Here is a 27,984-nt window from a genome sequence, read left to right as displayed (position 1 = left end):
GATGTCCTAACCGACTTGCCAAAACTATAGTTTGTTATCAAGAAATGTATGGAGTGGTTGAAAAACGAGTTTTAATGACTCCAAACTAAATCTATGTAAACTTCTGACTTCAACTCTATGTATTATCCTGATAGCAGATGCCGTAGCATTGTAATGCTAACCCCTGCCGTAGCATTGTAATGCTAGCCCCTGCCGTAGCATTGTAATGCTAACCCCTGCCGTAGCATTGTAATGCTAACCCCTGCCGTAGCATTGTAATGCTAACCCCTGCCGTAGCATTGTAATGCTAACCCCTGCCGTAGCATTGTAATGCTAACCCCTGCCGTAGCATTGTAATGCTAGCCCCCCGCAGAACACCTCCTCAGCCTGTTTGAAGTGCCACAGAAAGAAAGGCAACGACTTCATTAACGTATACATACACCTGTCTCTGTGTGTGTCCCTATCTGGTCAACGGCAGAACACACTATAGAGAATAGGGTGCCATTTGGGACACAGCCTCTCTGTGCCTCTGATTAAGCTGCATGTGTATAATAGGACTAAAATATATGCTGTGAGGAGCAATGAACGGGGTTCACAGGATGATAGAAAAGACACAAGATCAGTTAGATAATAAAGCAAGCACTCTATCATGTAGGAACTATCTTCATGTGCAATTAGTTGGAATACAAAATCTGGAGTGAATCTGACATATGGTTCGTGAGGACAAGATAAAATAAGTAGTTGTTAATAGTTTGAGGAGAAGATGAAAGAATGAGTTGTTAACGGTTTCGTAGTTTTTTTAAATATCAATACCACATTCAATGAGGTTCATCTAAGGCAGGGGTCCCCAAACTTTTTCCTGTGAGGGCCACATAACTTTTCCCTTCTCTGATGGGGGGCCGGTGTCAGTTTGTAACAGAAAAAGTGTGACGATCGTAGGGGAGCTTAAAAAATTTATTGTTTTCCAGAAAGCCACACATAACCAAATAACCCTTTCCAGGTTCTTTACAGAAAAAAAGTCAGGAAACAAATAATAACACTATTAATGAAATAAATAATAACTAAATAACCCTCTCTGAGTTCTTCACAGAAAAAACAGGAAATAAATAATAACTAAATAACTCTCTCTGGGTTCTTCATAGAAAAAAAAGCCATGGAACATTAACTTTCTGTCGTGCCATGCACAATCTTAACAGATAAAAGTTCAGCTCAGTTGTCAGAGCAGAATCTCTCTGACACATATGAGCAGTCTCTTAAAGTTCTTGTGTTCCTTCCTTATAATCCTTTTGTAGGTTCCAGTAGGCTTGTAGACACCGCTGTTTGCAGCTCTCTCTCATCAACTTCCCTGTGAAAACCACAAAAGAAGCAGGTTGAGAAACTGAACTAAGTGATACAGCACCTACACAGCACAATACATTTCACTACCAGTATGGTTGTAAAGATGGATTTTATCCCAGTAGATTTTATTATGATTATATTTGTTTATGCTCAGAATGACTCATTCAAGTCAGAAAAGTGAGCTTACCTATGTATGTTCATCAGTGTGAACTGTGGGCCTGCATCTGGCTGGTGAGAAGTTGAATATCAGGTTCCATTCAGTCTCAAGCACTGATGCAAATGTTCATCTGTCAATCTTGATCTCATCGGGGTTTTCAGCAGTTTCATGCGAGAAAAGGTTTTCTCGCAGATATACGTGCTGCCAAAAACTGTGGACATTTTCATTGCGTGTTTTTTGATGTTTGGATATGTGTCGTTTGGGAGGGCGGCATAGAAGTCAATGAGACTGTTGGGCTTGAATGCGTCTTTCAGAACATCACAGTTCTGTAACTCAGCCAACTCAAACTGATATGAAGGCTGGGCTTCATCAATGTCGGCAACAAAGGGGTTCTGAAAAAGACGGATTTCTTTTGCATGAACATGTAGTTCACTGAATCGCACACCAAACTCCGCCTTCAGCATTTCCAGTGCTTCCACGCACTTTTCAGTTGGGAACGGGACCGCTGGGTTCTCTGTCGACAGGTTTTGGGTAGCAGGAAGATGGACGAAGTTGCGCTTTTTCACTTGTTCCAAAAGCAGCGCTAATTTCACCTCAAATGCTTTTATGTGTGAATACATGTCGCAAATGAGTTTCCCCTCGCCTTGTAGCTGCAAGTTAAGGCTGTTAAGTATTTCTGTCACGTCTGTTAAGTCGATCAGCTCTAGGACCGTTTTGTCTTTTAAATGAAGAAATGCGTTAATTTCGGGTAGGAGTTCATAAAAACGCCTCAAAACTCTGCCCGGGCTCAGCCATCGGACCTCTGTGTAGTACAGCACATCTCCGTGCGTAGACTCCAGTTCAGACAGGAATTCTTGGAACTGCCTGTGTTTAAGTCCCTTTGCTCTGATGAAGTTTATGCACGACACCACAACCTTCATTACAGAATCCCACTTCAACACTTTGCAGCACAGTGCTTGCTGGTGAATTAGGCAGTGGACTCGTAGCGGGGCGGTGAGACCCCTTTTTTCCAACTCCCGGTTCATGCGTCCTATTAGACCGCGAGTTTCGCCCACCATGCTAGGAGCCCCGTCAGTCGTGATGCTAGCTAGCTTTGACCAGTCCAGGTCCAACTTCTCCATGGTTTGGCACACTTTGTCAAAAATATCCTCTCCCGTTGTAGTCCCTTTGAGACTTTGGAGGGCTGCCAGCTCTCGCATATCTCAAAGTTTGCGCTAACTCCACGAATAAAAATGAGCAGTTGCGCTGTGTCTTGCACGTCCGTGCTCTCATCCAGTGCTAATGAAAAAAGTCCAATTCTTTCGTCTTCTGCTGCAGCTGGGCATATACATTACTCCCGATTTCTTCAACGCGTCTGGTGATTGTACTCGCCGACAGACTTACGGCATTAAATGCATCTTTCTTCTCGGGACACACCTCCTCCGCGACAGCATCCATACATTTCTTAACAAACTCTCCGTCAGTGAAAGGCTTACCGCTTCTTGCTATCAGTTTAGCAACCCGAAAGCTGGCCCGAACGGATGCCTGGTTCAGCTGAGCTTGGCGTACAAATGTATTCTGCTGAGATAGTAGTCCACTTTTTAGCTTTGAGAGTTTGTCTGCTCGTATTTGGCCTTGCAAGCTATCGTACTTGTCTTTGTGACGGGATTCATAGTGTCGGCGAAGATTGTATTCTTTGAATACCGCCACCGTCTCTTGACAGATGAGACAAACAGCCTTTTCTTTGCATTGAACAAAAAAAAAATTGTTTGTCCACTGCAGGTTAAATACCCTGCATTCTGAATCAATTTTTCTCTTACCTAACCTTTTCGCCATTATTCCGTTCTCTCTTTGACAGGGCCGGGCCTAGGATTTTTTTTCTGGAGGCCAAATAGGAAAAAAATTCGATAGCGTCTCTGGTATTGTTCAGAGGGCCGGGCCAAATGTGCTGACGGGCCGTATCCGGCCCGCGGGCCGTAGTTTGGTGACCACTGATCTAAGGGATGTCCATGATAGAGATGAGTTTCAAGTTGATAGGCCACTGTTGAATGGATTTACAGTGGTTTAAATGGGCACGTACATTCAGATTTCTGATTTGTAAATAACTCAACTATCTGTTGACAATAAAGGAGGGAGGATTTATGCCATGAAAGAAAGGAGAGAATAGAACTTGAAAAAAAAAGAAGAGAAGAAGAGGAAGTAGCAGGGAGGATTTATGCCATGAAAGAAAGGAGAGAATAGAACTTGAAAAAAAAGAAGAGAAGAAGAGGAAGTAGCAGGGAGGATTTATGCCATGAAAGAAAGGAGAGAATAGAACTTGAAAAAAAAAGAAGAGAAGAAGAGGAAGTAGCAGGGAGGATTTATGCCATGAAAGAAAGGAGAGAATAGAACTTGAAAAAAAAGGAGAAGAAGAGGAAGTAGCAGGGAGGATTTATGCCATGAAAGAAAGGAGAGAATAGAACTTGAAAAAAAAGAAGAGAAGAAGAGGAAGTAGCAGGGAGGATTTATGCCATGAAAGAAAGGAGAGAATAGAACTTGAAAAAAAGAAGAGAAGAAGAGGAAGTAGCAGGGAGGATTTATGCCATGAAAGAAAGGAGAGAATAGAACTTGAAAAAAAAGGAGAAGAAGAGGAAGTAGCAGGGAGGATTTATGCCATGAAAGAAAGGAGAGAATAGAACTTGAAAAAAAGAAGAGAAGAAGAGGAAGTAGCAGGGAGGATTTATGCCATTAAAGAAAGGATAGAATAGAACTTGAAAAAAGAAGAGAAGAAGAGGAAGTAGCAGGGAGGATTTATGCGTAACCGATGTGAAATGGTTAGCTAGTTAGCGGGTGCGTACTACTAGCGTTTCAATTGGTGAAGTCACTCGTTCTGAGACCTTGAAGTAGTTGTTTCCCTTGCTCTGCAAGGGCCGTGGCTTTAACGATGCTTCGTGGGTATCAGGGGTGGAAGGGTATAGAGGGATGGAGGCACCCCCATGTCGTTGATGTAAATGAGAGTGTGTTCTCAGTCAATTTACCTGGTAAAATAATGGTTCAATAAAATCAAATAAATAAAAGGAGGGTGTAGTGGAGGGAGGAGGGGTGGAAGGCTGGAGGTTGGAGGGGTTCTGGGGTGAAGGGTGTAGGAGTAAGCCCAGGGAAGAGCAGACTAAGCTGGAGAGACTGCAAGGTCAAGCAGCTCTGTGAATAGGGCTCATCTGCAGAGCCCAGAGAGGCAGAGGGAAGTACACACGTGACCACACACACACACACACATACACACACACACACACACACACAGCTGAGGGAATAGTAAATACTGAGGGGGTCCTGCTACGTCTCACGCTGGGCTGAGTGACAGACAGCTTTCCTCTAGAGCAGTAGCAGGGTTCCCTCCTCTCCTCTCCCCTCCCCTCACCTCCCCATCTCTCCTCTCCCATCCCCTACTCCCCATCTCTCCCCTCCCCTCTCCCCTGCCCATCTCTTCTCTCCCCTCCCCTCCCCTCCCTCACCATTTTTTTCCTTCTATTTTCTCCTAAAATAACATACCCAAATCTAACTTCCTGTAGCTCAGGACCTAAAATAACATACCCAAATCTAACTGCCTGTAGCTCAGGACCCAAATCTAACTGCCTGTAGCTCAGGACCTAAAATAACATACCCAAATCTAACTGCCTGTAGCTCAGGACCTAAAATGACATACCCAAATCTAACTGCCTGTAGCTCAGGACCTAAAATGACATACCCAAATCTAACTGCCTGTAGTTCAGGACCCAAATCTAACTGCCTGTAGCTCAGGACCTAAAATAACATACCCAAATCTAACTGCCTGTAGCTCAGGACCCAAATCTAACTGCCTGTAGCTCAGGACCTAAAATAACATACCCAAATCTAACTGCCTGTAGCTCAGGACCTAAAATAACATACCCAAATCTAGCTGCCTGTAGCTCAGGACCCAAATCTAACTGCCTGTAGCTCAGGACCCAAATCTAACTGCCTGTAGCTCAGGACCTAAAATAACATACCCAAATCTAACTGCCTGTAGCTCAGGACCTAAAATTACATACATTTACATTTACATTTAAGTCATTTAGCAGACGCTCTTATCCAGAGCGACTTACAAATTGGTGCGTTCACCTTATGACATCCAGTGGAACTGCCACTTTACAATAGTGCATCTAAATCTTTTAAGGGGGGTGTGAGAAGGATTACTTTATCCTATCCTAGGTATTCCTTAAAGAGGTGGGGTTTCAGGTGTCTCCGGAAGGTGGTGATTGACTCCGCTGTCCTGGCGTCGTGAGGGAGTTTGTTCCACCATTGGGGGGCCAGAGCAGTGAACAGTTTTGACTGGGCTGAGCGGGAACTGTACTTCCTCAGTGGTAGGGAGGCGAGCAGGCCAGAGGTGGATGAACGCAGTGCCCTTGTTTGGGTGTAGGGCCTGATCAGAGCCTGGAGGTACTGAGGTGCCGTTCCCCTCACAGCTCCGTAGGCAAGCACCATGGTCTTGTAGCGGATGCGAGCTTCAACTGGAAGCCAGTGGAGAGAGCGGAGGAGCGGGGTGACGTGAGAGAACTTGGGAAGGTTGAACACCAGACGGGCTGCGGCGTTCTGGATGAGTTGTAGGGGTTTAATGGCACAGGCAGGGAGCCCAGCCAACAGCGAGTTGCAGTAATCCAGACGGGAGATGACAAGTGCCTGGATTAGGACCTGCGCCGCTTCCTGTGTGAGGCAGGGTCGTACTCTGCGGATGTTGTAGAGCATGAACCTACAGGAACGGGCCACCGCCTTGATGTTATTTGAGAACGACAGGGTGTTGTCCAGGATCACGCCAAGGTTCTTAGCGCTCTGGGAGGACACAATGGAGTTGTCAACCGTGATGGCGAGATCATGGAACGGGCAGTCCTTCCCCGGGAGGAAGAGCAGCTCCGTCTTGCCGAGGTTCAGCTTGAGGTGGTGATCCGTCATCCACACTGATATGTCTGCCAGACATGCAGAGATGCGATTCGCCACCTGGTCGTCAGAAGGGGGAAAGGAGAAGATTAATTGTGTGTCGTCTGCATAGCAATGATAGGAGAGACCATGTGAGGTTATGACAGAGCCAAGTGACTTGGTGTATAGCGAGAATAGGAGAGGGCCTAGAACAGAGCCCTGGGGGACACCAGTGGTGAGAGCACGTGGTGAGGAGACAGATTCTCGCCACGCCACCTGGTAGGAGCGACCTGTCAGGTAGGACGCAATCCAAGCGTGGGCCGCGCCGCAGATGCCCAACTCGGAGAGGGTGGAGAGGAGGATCTGATGGTTCACAGTATCGAAGGCAGCCGATAGGTCTAGAAGGATGAGAGCAGAGGAGAGAGAGTTAGCTTTAGCAGTGCGGAGCGCCTCCGTGATACAGAGAAGAGCAGTCTCAGTTGAATGACTAGTCTTGAAACCTGACTGATTTGGATCAAGAAGGTCATTCTGAGAGAGATAGCGGGAGAGCTGGCCAAGGACGGCACGTTCAAGAGTTTTGGAGAGAAAAGAAAGAAGGGATACTGGTCTGTAGTTGTTGACATCGGAGGGATCGAGTGTAGGTTTTTTCAGAAGGGGTGCAACTCTCGCTCTCTTGAAGACGGAAGGGACGTAGCCAGCGGTCAGGGATGAGTTGATGAGCGAGGTGAGGTAAGGGAGAAGGTCTCCGGAAATGGTCTGGAGAAGAGAGGAGGGGATAGGGTCAAGCGGGCAGGTTGTTGGGCGGCCCGCCGTCACAAGACGCGAGATTTCATCTGGAGAGAGAGGGAGAAAGAGGTCAGAGCACAGGGTAGGGCAGTGTGAGCAGAACCAGCGGTGTCGTTTGACTTAGCAAACAAGGATCGGATGTCGTCGACCTTCTTTTCAAAATGGTTGACGAAGTCATCTGCAGAGAGGGAGGAGGGGGAGGGGGAGGAGGATTCAGGAGGGAGGAGAAGGTGGCAAAGAGCTTCCTAGGGTTAGAGGCAGATGCTTGGAATTTAGAGTGGTAGAAAGTGGCTTTAGCAGCAGAGACAGAAGAGGAAAATGTAGAGAGGAGGGAGTGAAAGGATGCCAGGTCCGCAGGGAGGCGAGTTTTCCTCCATTTCCGCTCGGCTGCCGGAGCCCTGTTCTGTGAGCTCGCAATGAGTCGTCGAGCCACGGAGCGGGAGGGGAGGACCGAGTCGGCCTGGAGGATAGGGGACATAGAGAGTCAAAGGATGCAGAAAGGGAGGAGAGGAGGGTTGAGGAGGCAGAATCAGGAGATAGGTTGGAGAAGGTTTGAGCAGAGGGAAGAGATGATAGGATGGAAGAGGAGAGAGTAGTGGGGGAGAGAGAGCGAAGGTTGGGACGGCGCGATACCATCCGAGTAGGGGCAGTGTGGGAAGTGTTGGATGAGAGCGAGAGGGAAAAGGATACAAGGTAGTGGTCGGAGACTTGGAGGGGAGTTGCAATGAGGTTAGTGGAAGAACAGCATCTAGTAAAGATGAGGTCGAGCGTATTGCCTGCCTTGTGAGTAGGGGGGAAGGTGAGAGGGTGAGGTCAAAAGAGGAGAGGAGTGGAAAGAAGGAGGCAGAGAGGAATGAGTCAAAGGTAGACGTGGGGAGGTTAAAGTCGCCCAGAACTGTGAGAGGTGAGCCGTCCTCAGGAAAGGAGCTTATCAAGGCATCAAGCTCATTGATGAACTCTCCGAGGGAACCTGGAGGGCGATAAATGATAAGGATGTTAAGCTTGAAAGGGCTGGTAACTGTGACAGCATGGAATTCAAAGGAGGCGATAGACAGATGGGTAAGGGGAGAAAGAGAGAATGACCACTTGGGAGAGATGAGGATCCCGGTGCCACCACCCCGCTGACCAGAAGCTCTCGGGTGTGCGAGAACACGTGGGCGGACGAAGAGAGAGCAGTAGGAGTAGCAGTGTTATCTGTGGTGATCCATGTTTCCGTCAGTGCCAAGAAGTCGAGGGACTGGAGGGAGGCATAGGCTGAGATGAACTCTGCCTTGTTGGCCACAGATCGGCAGTTCCAGAGGCTACCGGAGACCTGGAACTCCACGTGGGTCGTGCGCGCTGGGACCACCAGATTAGGGTGGCCGCGGCCACGCGGTGTGGAGTGTTTGTATGGTCTGTGCAGAGAGGAGAGAACAGGGATAGACAGACACATAGTTGACAGGCTACAGAAGAGGCTACGCTAATGCAAAGGAGATTGGAATGACAAGTGGACTACACGTCTCGAATGTTCAGAAAGTTAAGCTTACGTAGCAAGAATCTTATTGACTAAAATCATTAAAATGATACAGTAGTGCTGAAGTAGGCTAGCTGGCAGTGGCTGCGTTGTTGACTTTGTAGGCTAGCTGGCAGTGGCTGCGTTGTTGACACTACACTAATCAAGTCGTTCCGTTGGGTGTGATAGTTTCGACAGTGCTGCTATTCGGGGGCTAGCTGGCTAGCTAGCAGTGTTGATTACGTTACGTTGCGTTAAAAGAACGACAATAGCTGGCTAGCTAACCTAGAAAATCGCTCTAGACTACACAATTATCTTTGATACAAAGACGGCTATGTAGCTAGCTATGTAGCTAGCTACGATCAAACAAATCACACCGTTGTACTGTAATGAAATGAAATGAAAATGTGATACTACCTGTGGAATGCGACCGGGTTGTTGAGTGAGGAAGTTCAATTCGGTGGACGTTGGCTAGCTGTTGGCTAGGTAGCAGTGTCTCCTACGTTAAGGACGACAAATAGCTGGCTAGCTAACCTCGGTAAATTAAGATAATCACTCTAAGACTACACACTCTAAACTACACAATTATCTTAGATACGAAGACAGCAAAGATAACTATGTAGCTAGCTAACACTACACTAATCAGGTCATTCAGTTGAGTGTAATAGTTTTTAGTGCTGCTATTCGATAGACGGTGGACGTTAGCTAGCTGGCTAGCTGGCTAGCTGCTGGGCAGATAGCAGTGTAGACTGCGTTAGGACGACGAAATACGATAATTACGCAATTATCTTTGATACAAAGACGGCTATGTAGCTAGCTAAGAAGAAATTGCTAAGATTAGACAAATCAAACCGTTGTACTATAGTGAAATGTAATGAAATGTAATGAAAAGTTATACAACCTGCGGCCGAAGTGCGAATGCGACCGCTCGCTCCAACCCAAATCTAACTGCCTGTAGCTCAGGACCTAAAATAACATACCCAAATCTAACTGCCTGTAGCTCAGGACCTAAAATAACATACCCAAATCTAACTGCCTGTAGCTCAGGACCTAAAATAACATACCCAAATCTAACTGCCTGTAGCTCAGGACCTAAAATAACACACCCAAATCTAACTGCCTGTAGCTCAGGACCTAAAATAACATACCCAAATCTAACTGCCTGTAGCTCAGGACCTAAAATAACATACCCAAATCTAACTGCCTGTAGCTCAGGACCTAAAGCAAGGATATGCATATTCTTGATACCATTTGAAGGGAAACACTTTTGAAGTACGTGGAAATGTGAAATTAATTTAGGAGAATATAACACATTAGATCTGGTAAAATATGTTTTTTAATTAAAAAGTGTATTATTCCAGCCCAGGTGCAATTTAGATTTTGTCCACTAGATGGCAGCAGTGTATGTGCAAAATGTTAGACTGATCCAATGAACCATTGCATTTATGTTCAAAAAATGTTCATCAAGACTGCCCAAATGTGCCTAATTGGTGCCTAATCAAGTTCATAATTGTGCACTCTCCTCACACAATAGCATGGTATTATTTCACTGTAATAGATACTGTAAATTGGACAGTGCAGTTAGATTAACATGAATGTAAGCTTTATGCCCATGTCAGATATGTCTACATCCTGGGAAATGTTTTTGTTACTTACAACCTCATGCTAATCACATTAGCTTACGTTACATGAACCGTCCCGCGGGGGTGGGACTCAGAAACCGTAGATGTTCATACCTTCATACCGTTCCAGTACCATACAGTACCATACAGGGGTATACGGTATTACCGTCAGTGCACACAAGGGGCGCTATTCCCGCTACCCCCCCCCCCCCCCCCCACACACACACACAAAAAATAGCACCAATAAATAAATAATTGGAGCGAAGCGTGTGCGGAAAACCGTATATACCATACACCGAGGTATTTGGAAAATGCCATTGGACACATTTTTCAATTGAGTTGAAACTATTTCTTAGAAGAAGAAAAATTATACATTTGAATATGCGTAGATGCGTTTTAAGTAAATACCTGCAGTCAACTTGTGCAATAGGTTAGAAGATAAAGATGGCGTTCTTCATCTCACCTGCCACAGTGTTTCATTATGAAGCTTACCAGTACTCCCCAGTCACGTGATGTTTGTTTACAAGTACGCAACGACGAGAGACCGGAGCCGTGTGAGTCTCTCATTGTTGTGCAGCACGTGCCAGGTGATCTAGTTACAGTACGGAATTCACAACTAAAATATTTACCAGCTAGATATCTTATAACTATTAAGTTAACTGTCCACAATAACGCTCTGCAGTTGTGCATTTGGTTTGCTAATTTAGTAGCTAGTTAGCAATACAGCTAAGGTTCTTCCAAAATCAAGGTTGGCTTGGTAACAGCAGAGAAGCATTGCTGTCGAATATTTGTTTTGTTCGTGAGTTTTTTGTATAGTTTAGGTCAGAGACTGTATAAAATGTTCGCAATATGCTCGTTAGCATTTATTTTAGCATTCTCTATGGGATATTACATGTAATTGTTAGCATTGCTAAACTTTGGATTATGTTGGAGCCTCAGTCAGGTTTGAAAACAGTACCTGTAGTGTTCAGTGCCGTTATTACCAATATCCCAGTAGGGCACAAGGTTGGTATAAAGGGATAACAATCTGAATACGAGCCTAGCTGAGTCCTAAGCTGAATGTAATTTGCCACATCTTAGATAGTTAACTTCTAATTATAAGCATTTGGCGTAACACCTCCCAACCTTTAGGGCTCCCAAACCTTTTTTTTACGGTGTAGAAAATCATACAGTTGGTTTTTCAGAAAACCCCGGTATACTGTGTATATGTGTTATAACGACCAAACCTAGAACAGAACTCATTAAAGAGAGAGATTAGCAATCGCTCTCTACTTTCCCTGTTGGAAGTGTTTTGGAGAACATCGCAAATGGCACCCTATTCCCAATTTAGTGCACTATTTTTTAAATTTAACCTTTACTTAACTAGGCATGTCAGTTAAGAACCAAATCTTATTTACAATTTACAATCAAATGGCTATTTGCATTGTGTGCCCCCCCAAGCCCTCTTTTTACACTGCTGCTACTCTGTTTATCATATATGTGTAACAGTATAACTTTAAACCGTCCCCTCGCCCATAACCGGGGGCGAACCAGGGACCCTCTGCACACATCAACAACAGTCACCCATGAAGCATCGTTACCCATCGCTCCACATAAGCCGCAGCCCTTGCAGAGCAAAGGGAACTACTACTTCAAGGTCTCAGAGCGAGGGACGTTACCGATTGAAACGCTATTTAGCGCGCACCACCGCTAACTAAGCTAGCAGTTTCACATCCGTTACACCAGCACCACCGCTAACTAAGCTAGCTGTTTCACATCCGTTACACCAGCACCACCACTAACTAAGCTAGCTGTTTCACATCCGTTACACCAGCACCACCGCTAACTAAGCTAGCTGTTTCACATCCGTTACACCAGCACCACCGCTAACTAAGCTAGCAGTTTCACATCCGTTACACCAGCACCACCGCTAACTAAGCTAGCAGTTTCACATCCGTTACACCAGCACCACTGCTAACTAAGCTAGCAGTTTCACATCCGTTACACCAGCACCACCGCTAACTAAGCTAGCTGTTTCACATCCGTTACATATGCATAGCCACTTTAAGTATACATTCATGTACATAATACCTCAACTGGGCCGACCAACCAGAGCCCCCCCACATTGGCTAACCGGGCTATCTGCATTGTGTCCCACCACCCACCAAACCCTCTTTTACACTACTGCTACTCTCTGTTCATCATATATGCATAGTCACTTTAACCATATCTACATGTACATACTACCTCAATCAGCCTGACTAACCGGTGTCTGTATGTAGCCTCGCTACTCTATATAGCCTCACTACTGTATATAGCCTCGCTACTTTTATAGCCTCGCTACTTTTATAGCCTCGCTACTGTATATAGCCTGTCTTTTGTTGTTTTATTTCTTTACCTACCTATTGTTCACCTAATACCTTTTTTGCACTATTGGTTAGAGCCTGTAAGTAAGCATTTCACTGTAAGGTCTACCTACACCTGTTGTATTCAGCATTTCACTGTCAGGTCTACTACACCTGTTGTATTCGGCATTTCACTGTAAGGTCTACTACACCTGTTGTATTCAGCATTTCACTGTAAGGTCTACTACACCTGTTGTATTCGGCATTTCACTGTAAGGTCTACTACACCTGTTGTATTCAGCATTTCACTGTAAGGTCTACTACACCTGTTGTATTCAGCATTTCACTGTAAGGTCTACTACACCTGTTGTATTCGGCACACGTGACAAGTTTTGATTTGATTTGATTAGACAGCCTACCCCGGGCCAAACCTGGACGACGCTGGGCCAATTGCGGGCCACCCTATAGGACTCCCAATCACAGTCAGATGTGATACAGCCTGGATTCAAACCAGGGACTGTAGTGACGCCTCTTGCACTGAGATGCAGTGCCTTAGACAGCTGATCAAAGGTAATGCACTAAATAGGGAATAGGGACTTATGGCTTATTCTCCATTACAGGGAGTCTGAGGTAATCAATAACAGATCAAAGCTACCAGGGATGTGCTTCCCCCAATCCATCCGAGAAGCTGCTCGATGCTCCGCTCACTGGGCCTGGACAGGAGCTGGCCATGCAATAACGTGAAATTAAAAAGAGACTGCCCAGTTTTCTCTAGACGCAGCCAGACGTGTCAATAACACGGCCCCTAGATAGAGAAGGGAGGGATCCAACCTGGACTGACAGATTGACTTAAAGCTGTCCAAGCTGACAACGGACTCACAGGTACACACACACACACACACACACACACACACACACACACACACACACACACACACACACACACACACACACACACACACAAAGCCCCTGTCAACTCAGTATGGACATTCTATCAGTCTCTCAGTCCCTAAGTCTGGGCAGATCCTATAAGATCTGGTATCTCGGTTTATCCCGGTGCTGACTGTCCAATAGTCTGTGCTTCATCTTCAACAGTATCAGAAGGCCTGGGAATAGCCACCATCCATCCAATAAGCATTAAGACTAGAGGACCAGTCAAAAACACTGTTATAGATGTGAAGGACAGGAGAACCAATCAAAAACACTGTTATAGATGTGAAGGACAGGAGAACCAGTCAAAAACACTGTGTTAGATGTGAAGGACAGGAGAACCAGTCAGAAACACTGTTATAGATGTGAAGGACAGGAGAACCAATCAAAAACACTGTTTTACACGTGAAGGACAGGAGAACCAATCAAAAACACTGTTATAGATGTGAAGGACAGGAGAACCAATCAAAAACACTGTTATAGATGTGAAGGACAGGAGAACCAATCAAAAACAATGTTATAGATGTGAAGGACAGGAGAACCAATCAAAAACACTGTTATAGATGTGAAGGACAGGAGAACCAATCAAAAACACTGTTATAGATGTGAAGGACAGGAGAACCAATCAGAAACACTGTTATAGATGTGAAGGACAGGAGAACCAATCAAAAACACTGTTTTACACGTGAAGGACAGGAGAACCAATCAGAAACACTGTTATAGATGTGAAGGACAGGAGAACCAATCAAAAACACTGTTATAGATGTGAAGGACAGGAGAACCAAACAAAAACACTGTTATAGATGTGAAGGACAGGAGAACCAATCAAAAACACTGTTATAGATGTGAAGGACAGGAAAACCAATCAGAAACACTGTTATAGATGTGAAGGACAGGAGAACCAATCAAAAACACTGTTATAGATGTGAAGGACAGGAGAACCAATCAAAAACACTGTTATAGATGTGAAGGACAGGAGAACCAATCAAAAACACTGTTATAGATGTGAAGGACAGGAGAACCAGTCAGAAACACTGTTATAGATGTGAAGGAAAGGAGAACCAATCAAAAACACTGTTATAGATGTGAAGGACAGGAGAACCAGTCAAAAACACTGTTATAGATGTGAAGGACAGGAGAACCAGTCAGAAACACTGTTATAGATGTGAAGGAAAGGAGAACCAATCAAAAACACTGTGTGCTGCTCTGTTCTTTTCTCTACCATAAGCCGCCTCCAATGTCATTTTGAAGAATTTGGCAGTACATCCAACTGGCCTCACAACCACAGACCACGTGTAACCACGCCAGCCCAGGACCTCCTCAACCTCAGACCACATGTAACCACACCAGCCCAGGACCTCCTCAACCTCAGACCACATGTAACCACACCAGCCCAGGACCTCCTCAACCTCAGACCACGTGTAACCACACCAGCCCAGGACCTCCTCAACCTCAGACCACATGTAACCACACCAGCCAAGGACCTCCTCAACCACAGACCACATGTAACCACACCAGCCCAGGACCTCCTCAACCACAGACCACGTGTAACCACACCAGCCCAGGACCTCCTCAACCACAGACCATGTGTAACCACACCAGCCCAGGACCTCCTCAACCTCAGACCACAAGTAACCACACCAGCCCAGGACCTCCTCAACCACAGACCACATGTAACCACACCAGCCCAGGACCTCCTCAACCACAGACCACATGTAACCACACCAGCCCAGGACCTCCTCAGCCACAGACCATGTGTAACCACACCAGCCCAGGACCTCCTCAACCACAGACCACGTGTAACCACACCAGCCCAGGACCTCCTCAACCACAGACCAGGTGTAACCACACCAGCCCAGGACCTCCTCAACCACAGACCAGGTGTAACCACACCAGCCCAGGACCTCCTCAACCACAGACCACGTGTAACCACGCCAGCCCAGGACCTCCTCAACCACAGACCACGTGTAACCACACCAGCCCAGGACCTCCTCAACCACAGACCACGTGTAACCACGCCAGCCCAGGACCTCCTCAACCACAGACCACGTGTAACCACACCAGCCCAGGACCTCCTCAACCACAGACCACGTGTAACCACACCAGCCCAGGACCTCCTCAACCACAGACCATGTGTAACCACACCAGCCCAGGACCTCCTCAACCACAGACCACGTGTAACCACACCAGCCCAGGACCTCCTCAACCACAGACCATGTGTAACCACACCAGCCCAGGACCTCCTCAACCACAGACCATGTGTAACCACACCAGCCCAGGACCTCCACAACCACAGACCACGTGTAACCACACCAGCCCAGGACCTCCTCAACCACAGACCACATGTAACCACACCAGCCCAGGACCTCCTCAACCACACCAGCCCAGGACCTCCTCAACCACAGACCAGGTGTAACCACACCAGCCCAGGACCTCCTCAACCACAGACCAGGTGTAACCACACCAGCCCAGGACCTCCTCAACCACAGACCACGTGTAACCACGCCAGCCCAGGACCTCCTCAACCACAGACCACGTGTAACCACACCAGCCCAGGACCTCCTCAACCACAGACCACGTGTAACCACGCCAGCCCAGGACCTCCTCAACCACAGACCACGTGTAACCACACCAGCCCAGGACCTCCTCAACCACAGACCACGTGTAACCACACCAGCCCAGGACCTCCTCAACCACAGACCATGTGTAACCACACCAGCCCAGGACCTCCACAACCACAGACCACGTGTAACCACACCAGCCCAGGACCTCCTCAACCACAGACCACATGTAACCACACCAGCCCAGGACCTCCTCAACCACACCAGCCCAGGACCTCCTCAACCACAGACCACATGTAACCACACCAGCCCAGGACCTCCTCAACCACACCAGCCCAGGACCTCCTCAACCACAGACCAGGTGTAACCACACCAGCCCAGGACCTCCTCAACCACACCAGCCCAGGACCTCCTCAACCACAGACCAGGTGTAACCACACCAGCCCAGGACCTCCTCAACCACAGACCAGGTGTAACCACACCAGCCCAGGACCTCCTCAACCACAGACCACATGTAACCACACCAGCCCAGGACCTCCTCAACCACACCAGCCCAGGACCTCCTCAACCACAGACCAGGTGTAACCACACCAGCCCAGGACCTCCTCAACCACACCAGCCCAGGACCTCCTCAACCACAGACCAGGTGTAACCACACCAGCCCAGGACCTCCTCAACCACAGACCAGGTGTAACCACACCAGCCCAGGACCTCCTCAACCACAGACCACATGTAACCACACCAGCCCAGGACCTCCTCAACCACACCAGCCCAGGACCTCCTCAACCACAGACCAGGTGTAACCACACCAGCCCAGGACCTCCTCAACCACACCAGCCCAGGACCTCCTCAACCACAGACCAGGTGTAACCACACCAGCCCAGGACCTCCTCAACCACAGACCAGGTGTAACCACACCAGCCCAGGACCTCCACATCCGGGTTATTCACCTGAGGGATCATCTCAGACCAGCCACCTGATGAAACTGTTGATTTGCACAACTGAGATGTGGAGATTTCTGCAGAAACTGTCAGAGACCGTCTCAGGGAAACTCATCTGTGTGCTACTCGTCCTCACCGGGGTCTTGACCTGACTGCAGTTCGTCGTTGTAACCGACTTCAGGGGGCAAATGCGCACCTTCAATGACCACTGGCACGCTGGAGAAGTGTGCTCATCACGGGTTAATCCCAGTTTCAACTGTACCGGGCAGATGGCAGCGTGTATGGCGTTGTGTGTTGGCGAGCGGTTTGCTGATGTCAGCGTTGTGAACAGAGGGCCCCATGGTGGAGGTGGGGTTATGGTATGGACAGAGGGCCCCATGGTGGAGGTGGGGTTATGGTATGAACAGAGGGCCCCATGGTGGAGGTGGGGTTATGATATGGACAGAGGGCCCCATGGTGGAGGTGGGGTTATGGTATGGACAGAGGGCCCCATGGTGGAGGTGGGGTTATGATATGGGCAGAGGGCCCCATGGTGGAGGTGGGGGTATGAACAGAGGGCCCCATGGTGGAGGTGGGGTTATGATATGGGCAGAGGGCCCCATGGTGGAGGTGGGGTTATGGTATGAACAGAGGGCCCCATGGTGGAGGTGGGGTTATGATATGGGCAGAGGGCCCCATGGTGGAGGTGGGGTTATGGTATGAACAGAGGGCCCCATGGTGGAGGTGGGGTTATGATATGGGCAGAGGGCCCCATGGTGGAGGTGGGGTTATGGTATGAACAGAGGGCCCCATGGTGGAGGTGGGGTTATGATATGGGCAGGCATAAGCTACAGACAACGAAAACAATTTATTTTTATCAATGGCAATTTGAATGCACAAAGATACCGTGACGAGATCCTCAAGTCCATGTTTATACCATCCAACCGCCGCCATCACATCCTGTTTCAGCATGATAATGCACGGCCCCATGTCGCAAGAATGTGTACACAATTCCTGGAGGCTGAAAATGTCCCAGTTCTTCCATGGCCTGAATACTCACCAGGGCATGTCACCCATTGAGCATGTTTGGGATGCTCTGGATTGACGTGTACGACAGCGTGTTCCAGTTCCCGCCAATATCCAGCAACTTCACACAGCCATTGGAGAGGAGTGGGACAACATTCCACAGGTCACAATCAACAGCCTGATCAACTCTATGTGAAGGAGATGTGTCACGCTGCATGAGGCAAATGGTGGTCACACCAGATACTGACTGGTTTTCTGATTTTTATAAGTACAGTATATTTATATTTACTCTCAAGTACTAAAGTAAACTGAACTCGCTGTCATGTTCCAGGCAGTTTTTCTACTCCTCAATAGTTCAGTGTTGTTGTGTCCACTGGAGCCTCTTCTTCTTGTTTTTAGCTGATATTAGTGGAACCCGGTGTGGTCGTCTGCTGTAATAGCCAATCAGTGACAAGGATCGCCAAATTGTGCGTTCCGAGATGCCATTCTGCACACCACTGTTGTACTGCGCTGTTATTTGTCTGCTCGTGGCTCGCCTGTTAGTTTACACGATCCTTTGACCTCTCATCAATAAGCTGTTGTCGCCCACAGGACTGAGCTGATGCCGGGGCGGCAGGGTAGCCTAGTGGTTAGAGTGTAGAGGTGGTAGGGTAGCCTAGTGGTTAGAGTGTAGAGGTGGTAGGGTAGCCTAGTGGTTAGAGCGTTGGACTAGTAACTGAAAGGTTGCAAGTTCAAATCCCCGAGCTGACAAGGTACAAATCTGTCATTCTGCCCCTGAACAGGCAATTAACCCACTGTTCCTAGGCCATCATTGAAAATAAGAATTTGTTCTGGGAACGCTTGAAAAAAAACAGACCAAGCAGACCAGACCGGGATATGGGGTTTGAGAAGTGTCATATATATATATATATATATATGACACTATATATATATGACACTCCTCTTATTCAATATGATTTAAAAGGGAAAACTGAGCTATGTGTATGAATGTTTACATATATATATATATATATATAGCTCATATATATTATACAGCGCCAAGCCAAACCGCCTGACTCAAGTCATCTTACCTACCCCTGTTAAAACAGGAACTAGCTCACACAGCCAGCAATAAAACTACCCCCCTAACACTATCCCCTCAGCTTTGTTGTCTCCCGACCCCAGGAAACAAAGACATTCCATCGCAAGAACACATACACCCAGCCATAAAACTGACCCCCTCTACTGGTCAGGGAGCTCAGAGAACAAGACTCTGCTATGCACCAATGGGGCCCGCTCTGGCTAGAGCAAGGACCGCCTCCAACTCTTTGTGACCAGTCAGAAGACCAAAACGACAAGACTCCACCTACTTTATTCTATGTATAAAAATGAATGTAACCTTTGTATAAGGCCTCTTTTTCACCTGACTCCTTGCCGAGTTATATGAACTAGATCCGTGTACGTAAAACTGCGGGACAAGATATCTTTGACTCATTAAAACTGTCTTTTGTTACAACTGAAATCCACTCTGTCCAGCGTCCATGATTTGGTCTCAACTCTCCAATATATAAACACCAATCATAACAGAAGTCAATGAGAGAGATGTTCAAAATGATTCCTTAGTTGTTCATTTTTGCTAAATCTAAAGGAACAATCTAGATTCGATCCCAATGTCTTAAAAGTAGATGAACTTGTTATTACTCCAACCTGGTGAAAGTGACAAACTGACAACTTCTCACTTTTGTCAAAAACAACTTTATATATCGAAGGAGGGCCTTTTTGAATTCACGGCCTGCACTGACGACCGATGACTTCTTTAGTTGGCCAACGTCACTATGACATCGCCTACAAGCGCGATCGTGGGATTTCTACTGGAGACGCAGTTTCTACCTCTTTTCATAGTGTACTTTACTGTCTTTGCTCAGGCCATTTAGGCCTCAACACTTCATAAAGACCCTCCGCCGTCATATCCACTGAGTTCTTCAGTCAGCTGGGTGGATGCATTAACCGTCCACTAAACCAAGTGTTATATGCTGCCAGGCTCTCCACAGCTTTTTCAGCCCCTGCGCTCACAACTCTCCTGATATACTTTAGTCCTCTACGTTAATAAACGATGGTCGATCTGTCCTCTACGTTAATAAATGATGGTCGATCTGTCCTCTACGTTAATAAATGATGGTCGATCTGTCCTCTACGTTAATAAATGATGGTCGATCTGTCCTCTACGTTAATAAATGATGGTCGATCTGTCTCTCGTTAATAAAATGATGGTCGATCTGTCCTCTACGTTAATAAACGATGGTCGATCTGTCCTCTACGTTAATAAACGATGGTCGATCTGTCCTCTACGTTAATAAACGATGGTCGATCTGTCCTCTACGTTAATAAACGATGGTCGATCTGTCCTCTACGTTAATAAATGATGGTCGATCTGTCCTCTACGTTAATAAATGATGGTCGATCTGTCCTCTACGTTAATAAATGATGGTCGATCTGTCCTCTACGTTAATAAATGATGGTCGATCTGTCCTCTACGTTAATAAATGATGGTCGATCTGTCCTCTACGTTAATAAATGATGGTCGATCTGTCCTCTACGTTAATAAATGATGGTCGATCTGTCCTCTACGTTAATAAATGATGGTCGATCTGTCCTCTACGTTAATAAATGATGGTCGATCTGTCCTCTACGTTAATAAATGATGGTCGATCTGTCCTCTACGTTAATAAATGATGGTCGATCTGTCCTCTACGTTAATAAACGATGGTCGATCTGTCCTCTACGTTAATAAATGATGGTCGATCTGTCCTCTACGTTAATAAATGATGGTCGATCTGTCATCTACGTTAATAAATGATGGTCGATCTGTCCTTTACATTAATAAATGATGGTCGATGATGGTCGATCTGTCCTTTACATTAACAGGAAAGCACTATAAAAAGGCACCGGGTCCCATTTGGCAACATACCGTAGCTGTGTCTAAGAAACAGACCACCTCCCCCATAGGGTCTGGGTTGCACTGGGCTGTGGCTCTGCACAACGTGATAACACAAGGCTCTCCACCAGAACGGCCCCAGTCAGGACCCCCAGCTCTCACCTCCACTGCAGGCTTTATTTCAAATGAGTCTCCCAGTCAGGACCCCCTCGTCTCCACAAGTTCAGCTCAGCAGCCTGAACACTTGAAATGATGGCCCTAAACTAGATACTGTCTGTCTGCTAGGAAGGAGACTGGATCCAAACTAGATACTGGCTGTCTGCTAGGAAGGAGACTGGACCAAACTAGATACTGTCTGTCTGCTAGGAAGGAGACTGGATCCAAACTAGATTAAGTCTGTCTGCTACGAAGGAGACTGGACCCAAACTAGATACTGTCTGTCTGCTAGGAAGAAGACTGGATCCAAACTAGATACTGTCTGTCTGCTAGGAAGGAGACTGGATCCAAACTAGATTAAGTCTGTCTGCTACGAAGGAGACTGGACCCAAACTAGATACTGTCTGTCTGCTAGGAAGAAGACTGGATCCAAACTAGATAATGTCTGTCTGCTAGGAAGGAGACTGGATCCAAACTAGATACTGTCTGTCTGCTAGGAAGGAGACTGTATCCAAACTAGATACTGTTTGTCTGCTAGGAAGGAGACTGGATCCAAACTAGACACTGTATGTCTGCTAGGAAGGAGACTGGATCCAAACTAGATACTGTCTGTCTGCTAGGAAGGAGACTGGATCCAAACTAGATACTGTCTGTCTGCTAGGAAGGAGACTGGATCCAAACTATATAATGTCTGTCTGCTAGGGAAGGGAGGAGACTGGATCCAAACTAGATACTGTCTGTCTGCTAGGAAGGAGACTGGATCCAAACTATATAATGTCTGTCTGCTAGGGAAGGGAGGAGACTGGATCCAAACTAGATACTGTCTGTCTGCTAGGAAGGAGACTGGACCCAAACTAGATACTATCTGTCTGCTAGGAAGGAGCCTGGATCCAAACTAGATACTGTCTGTCTCCTAGGAAGGAGACTGGATCCAAACTAGATACTGGCTGTCTGCTAGGAAGGAGACTGGACCCAAACTAGATACTGTCTGTCTGCTAGGAAGGAGACTGGACCCAAACTAGATACTGTCTATCTGCTAGGAAGGAGACTGGATCCAAACTAGAAACTGTCTGTCTGCTAGGAAGGAGACTGGACCCAAACTAGATACTGTCTGTCTGCTAGGAAGCAGACTGGATCCAAACTAGATTAAGTCTGTCTGCTAGGAAGGAGACTGGATCCAAACTAGATTAAGTCTGTCTGCTAGGAAGGAGACTGGACCCAAACTAGATACTGTCTGTCTGCTAGGAAGAAGACTGGATCCAAACTAGATACTGTCTGTCTGCTAGGAAGGAGACTGTATCCAAACTAGATACCGTCTGTCTGCTAGGAAGGAGACTGGATCCAAACTAGACACTGTCTGTCTGCTAGGAAGGAGACTGGATCCAAACTAGACACTGTATGTCTGCTAGGAAGGAGACTGGACCCAAACTAGATTAAGTCTGTCTGCTAGGAAGGAGACTGGACCCAAACTAGATACTGTCTGTCTGCTAGGAAGAAGACTGGATCCAAACTAGATACTGTCTGTCTGCTAGGAAGGAGACTGGATCCAAACTAGACACTGTATGTCTGCTAGGAAGGAGACTGGATCCAAACTAGATACTGTCTGTCTGCTAGGAAGGAGACTGGATCCAAACTAGATACTGTCTGTCTGCTAGGAAGGAGACTGGATCCAAACTAGACTGGATCCAAACTAGATACTGTCTGTCTGCTAGGGAAGGGAGGAGACTGGATCCAAACTAGATACTGTCTGTCTGCTAGGAAGGAGACTGGACCCAAACTAGATACTGTCTGTCTGCTAGGAAGGAGCCTGGATCCAAACTAGATACTGTCTGTCTGCTAGGAAGGAGACTGGATCCAAACTAGATACTGGCTGTCTGCTAGGAAGGAGACTGGACCCAAACTAGATACTGTCTGTCTGCTAGGAAGAAGACTGGATCCAAACTAGATACTGTCTGTCTGCTAGGAAGGAGACTGGACCCAAACTAGATACTGTCTGTCTGCTAGGAAGGAGACTGTATCCAAACTAGATACCGTCTGTCTGCTAGGAAGGAGACTGGATCCAAACTAGACACTGTCTGTCTGCTAGGAAGGAGACTGGATCCAAACTAGACACTGTATGTCTGCTAGGAAGGAGACTGGACCCAAACTAGATTAAGTCTGTCTGCTAGGAAGGAGACTGGACCCAAACTAGATACTGTCTGTCTGCTAGGAAGAAGACTGGATCCAAACTAGATACTGTCTGTCTGCTAGGAAGGAGACTGTATCCAAACTAGATACTGTCTGTCTGCTAGGAAGGAGACTGGATCCAAACTAGACACTGTATGTCTGCTAGGAAGGAGACTGGATCCAAACTAGATACTGTCTGTCTGCTAGGAAGGAGACTGTATCCAAACTAGATACTGTCTGTCTGCTAGGAAGGAGACTGGATCCAAACTAGATACTGTCTGTCTGCTAGGAAGGAGACTGGATCCAAACTAGATACTGTCTGTCTGCTAGGAAGGAGACTGGATCCAAACTAGATACTGTCTGTCTGCTAGGAAGGAGCCTGGATCCAAACTAGATACTGTCTGTCTCCTAGGAAGGAGACTGGATCCAAACTAGATACTGGCTGTCTGCTAGGAAGGAGACTGGACCCAAACTAGATACTGTCTGTCTGCTAGGAAGGAGACTGGACCCAAACTAGATACTGTCTGTCTGCTAGGAACTGTCTGTCTGCTAGACTGGACTCCAAACTAGATACTGTCTGTCTGCTAGGAAGCAGACTGGATCCAAACTAGATTAAGTCTGTCTGCTAGGAAGGAGACTGGATCCAAACTAGATTAAGTCTGTCTGCTAGGAAGGAGACTGGACCCAAACTAGATACTGTCTGTCTGCTAGGAAGAAGACTGGATCCAAACTAGATTAAGTCTGTCTGCTAGGAAGGAGACTGGACCCAAACTAGATACTGTCTGTCTGCTAGGAAGAAGACTGGATCCAAACTAGATACTGTCTGTCTGCTAGGAAGGAGACTGTATCCAAACTAGATACTGTCTGTCTGCTAGGAAGGAGACTGGATCCAAACTAGACACTGTATGTCTGCTAGGAAGGAGACTGGATCCAAACTAGATACTGTCTGTCTGCTAGGAAGGAGACTGGATCCAAACTAGATACTGTCTGTCTGCTAGGAAGGAGACTGGATCCAAACTAGATACTGTCTGTCTGCTAGGGAAGGGAGGAGACTGGATCCAAACTAGATACTGTCTGTCTGCTAGGAAGGAGACTGGACCCAAACTAGATACTGTCTGTCTGCTAGGAAGGAGCCTGGATCCAAACTAGATACTGTCTGTCTCCTAGGAAGGAGACTGGATCCAAACTAGATACTGGCTGTCTGCTAGGAAGGAGACTGGACCCAAACTAGATACTGTCTGTCTGCTAGGAAGGAGACTGGACCCAAACTAGATACTGTCTATCTGCTAGGAAGGAGACTGGATCCAAACTAGAAACTGTCTGTCTGCTAGGAAGGAGACTGGACCCAAACTAGATACTGTCTGTCTGCTAGGAAGGAGACTGGATCCAAACTAGATTAAGTCTGTCTGCTAGGAAGGAGACTGGATCCAAACTAGATTAAGTCTGTCTGCTAGGAAGGAGACTGGACCCAAACTAGATACTGTCTGTCTGCTAGGAAGAAGACTGGATCCAAACTAGATACTGTCTGTCTGCTAGGAAGGAGACTGGATCCACTGGATCCAAACTTAAGTCTGTCTGCTAGGAAGGAGACTGGACCCAAACTAGATACTGTCTGTCTGCTAGGAAGGAGACTGGATCCAAACTAGATACTGTCTGTCTGCTAGGAAGAAGACTGGATCCAAAACTGTCTGTCTGCTAGGAATACTGTCTGTCTGCTAGGAAGGAGACTGGATCCAAACTAGACACTGTCTGTCTGCTAGGAAGGAGACTGGATCCAAACTAGACACTGTATGTCTGCTAGGAAGGAGACTGGACCCAAACTAGATTAAGTCTGTCTGCTAGGAAGGAGACTGGACCCAAACTAGATACTGTCTGTCTGCTAGGAAGAAGACTGGATCCAAACTAGATACTGTCTGTCTGCTAGGAAGGAGACTGGATCCAAACTAGATACTGTCTGTCTGCTAGGAAGGAGACTGGATCCAAACTAGACACTGTCTGTCTGCTAGGAAGGAGACTGGATCCAAACTAGATACTGTCTGTCTGCTAGGAAGGAGACTGGATCCAAACTAGATACTGTCTGTCTGCTAGGAAGGAGACTGGATCCAAACTAGATACTGTCTGTCTGCTAGACTGGGAACTGTCTGTCTGCTAGGAAGGAGACTGGATCCAAACTAGATACTGTCTGTCTGCTAGGAAGGAGACTGGACCCAAACTAGATACTGTCTGTCTGCTAGGAAGGAGACTGGATCCAAACTAGATACTGTCTGTCTGCTAGGAAGGAGACTGGATCCAAACTAGATACTGTCTGTCTGCTAGGAAGGAGACTGGACCCAAACTAGATACTGTCTGTCTGCTAGGAAGCAGACTGGATCCAAACTAGATTAAGTCTGTCTGCTAGGAAGGAGACTGGATCCAAACTAGATTAAGTCTGTCTGCTAGGAAGGAGACTGGACCCAAACTAGATACTGTCTGTCTGCTAGGAAGAAGACTGGATCCAAACTAGATACTGTCTGTCTGCTAGGAAGGAGACTGGATCCAAACTAGATTAAGTCTGTCTGCTAGGAAGGAGACTGGACCCAAACTAGATACTGTCTGTCTGCTAGGAAGAAGACTGGATCCAAACTAGATACTGTCTGTCTGCTAGGAAGGAGACTGGATCCAAACTAGATTAAGTCTGTCTGCTAGGAAGGAGACTGGACCCAAACTAGATACTGTCTGTCTGCTAGGAAGAAGACTGGATCCAAACTAGATACTGTCTGTCTGCTAGGAAGGAGACTGTATCCAAACTAGATACTGTCTGTCTGCTAGGAAGGAGACTGGATCCAAACTAGACACTGTCTGTCTGCTAGGAAGGAGACTGGATCCAAACTAGATTAAGTCTGTCTGCTAGGAAGGAGACTGGACCCAAACTAGATTAAGTCTGTCTGCTAGGAAGGAGACTGGACCCAAACTAGATACTGTCTGTCTGCTAGGAAGAAGACTGGATCCAAACTAGATACTGTCTGTCTGCTAGGAAGGAGACTGTATCCAAACTAGATACTGTCTGTCTGCTAGGAAGGAGACTGGATCCAAACTAGACACTGTCTGTCTGCTAGGAAGGAGACTGGATCCAAACTAGATACTGTCTGTCTGCTAGGAAGGAGACTGGATCCAAACTAGATACTGTCTGTCTGCTAGGAAGGAGACTGGATCCAAACTAGATACTGTCTGTCTGCTAGGGAAGGGAGGAGACTGGATCCAAACTAGATACTGTCTGTCTGCTAGGAAGGAGACTGGACCCAAACTAGATACTGTCTGTCTGCTAGGAAGGAGCCTGGATCCAAACTAGATACTGTCTGTCTCCTAGGAAGGAGACTGGATCCAAACTAGATACTGTCTGTCTGCTAGGAAGGAGACTGGACCCAAACTAGATACTGTCTGTCTGCTAGGAAGAAGACTGGATCCAAACTAGATACTGTCTGTCTGCTAGGAAGGAGACTGGACCCAAACTAGATACTGTCTGTCTGCTAGGATACTGTCTGTCTGCTAGGAGACTGGACCCAAACTAGATACTGTCTGTCTGCTAGGAAGGAGACTGGATCCAAACTAGATACTGTCTGTCTGCTAGGAAGGAGACTGGACCCAAACTAGATACTGTCTGTCTGCTAGGAAGGAGACTGGATCCAAACTAGATACTGTCTGTCTGCTAGGAAGGAGACTGGATCCAAACTAGATACTGTCTGTCTGCTAGGAAGGAGACTGGATCCCAAACTGTCTGTCTGCTAGGAAGGAGACTGGATCCAAACTGTCTGTCTGCTAGGAAAGACTGGAGACTGGAGACTCCAAACTAGATACTGTCTGTCTGCTAGGAAGGAGACTGGATCCAAACTAGATACTGTCTGTCTGCTAGGAAGGAGACTGGATCCAAACTAGATACTGTCTGTCTGCTAGGAAGGAGACTGGATCCAAACTAGATACTGTCTGTCTGCTAGGAAGGAGACTGGACCCAAACTAGATACTGTCTGTCTGCTAGGAAGGAGACTGGACCCAAACTAGATACTGTCTGTCTGCTAGGAAGGAGACTGGATCCAAACTAGAAACTGTCTGTCTGCTAGGAAGGAGACTGGACCCAAACTAGATACTGTCTGTCTGCTAGGAAGGAGACTGGATCCAAACTAGATTACTCTGTCTGCTAGGAAGGAGACTGGACCCAAACTAGATAAGTCTGTCTGCTAGGAAGGAGACTGGACCCAAACTAGATACTGTCTGTCTGCTAGGAAGGAGACTGGATCCAAACTAGATACTGTCTGTCTGCTAGGAAGGAGACTGGATCCAAACTAGACTGGATCCAAACTACTGTCTGTCTGCTAGGAAGGAGACTGGACCCAAACTAGATACTGTCTGTCTGCTAGGAAGGAGACTGGATCCAAACTAGATACTGTCTGTCTGCTAGGAAGGAGACTGGATCCAAACTAGATACTGTCTGTCTGCTAGGAAGGAGACTGGATCCAAACTAGATACTGTCTGTCTGCTAGGAAGGAGACTGGATCCAAACTAGATACTGTCTGTCTAAGTCTGTCTGCTAGGAAGGAGACTGGACCCAAACTAGATACTGTCTGTCTGCTAGGAAGGAGACTGGATCCAAACTAGATACTGTCTGTCTGCTAGGAAGGAGACTGGATCCAAACTAGATACTGTCTGTCTGCTAGGAAGGAGACTGGACCCAAACTAGATACTGTCTGTCTGC

The 27,984-nt window shown here is 46.9% G+C and overlaps 2 protein-coding genes across 2 annotated transcripts in view; both read right to left on the bottom strand.

Moving 5' to 3' along the window:
* Window positions 1–27,984, bottom strand: part of LOC115124670 (ras-related protein Rab-6B-like) — a 194,495-nt gene that overhangs the window by 147,446 nt on the left and 19,065 nt on the right. The window lies entirely within an intron of this gene.
* LOC135564414 (general transcription factor II-I repeat domain-containing protein 2-like) lies at window positions 822–2,692 on the bottom strand. The gene is made up of 2 exons (XM_065009450.1): window positions 1,505–2,692; window positions 822–1,324 (listed from the first exon to the last, which is right to left on the bottom strand). The coding sequence occupies exon 1, from the start codon at window positions 2,671–2,673 to the stop codon at window positions 1,564–1,566; it is 1,110 nt and encodes a 369-aa protein (XP_064865522.1). The 5' UTR covers window positions 2,674–2,692; the 3' UTR covers window positions 822–1,324; window positions 1,505–1,563.

This window comes from Oncorhynchus nerka, linkage group LG24 (assembly GCF_034236695.1).
Source record: "Oncorhynchus nerka isolate Pitt River linkage group LG24, Oner_Uvic_2.0, whole genome shotgun sequence".
Lineage (NCBI taxonomy): Eukaryota > Metazoa > Chordata > Actinopteri > Salmoniformes > Salmonidae > Oncorhynchus > Oncorhynchus nerka.
The sequence above is the reverse complement of the archived record's forward strand: the minus strand, read 5'-3'. Positions and strand labels throughout refer to the sequence as shown.

Coding starts and splice junctions, on each gene's coding strand:
- LOC135564414 (XM_065009450.1), bottom strand. CDS start 2,673: ATGCGAGAGCTGGCAGCCCTCCAAAGTCTCAAAGGGACTACAACGGGA.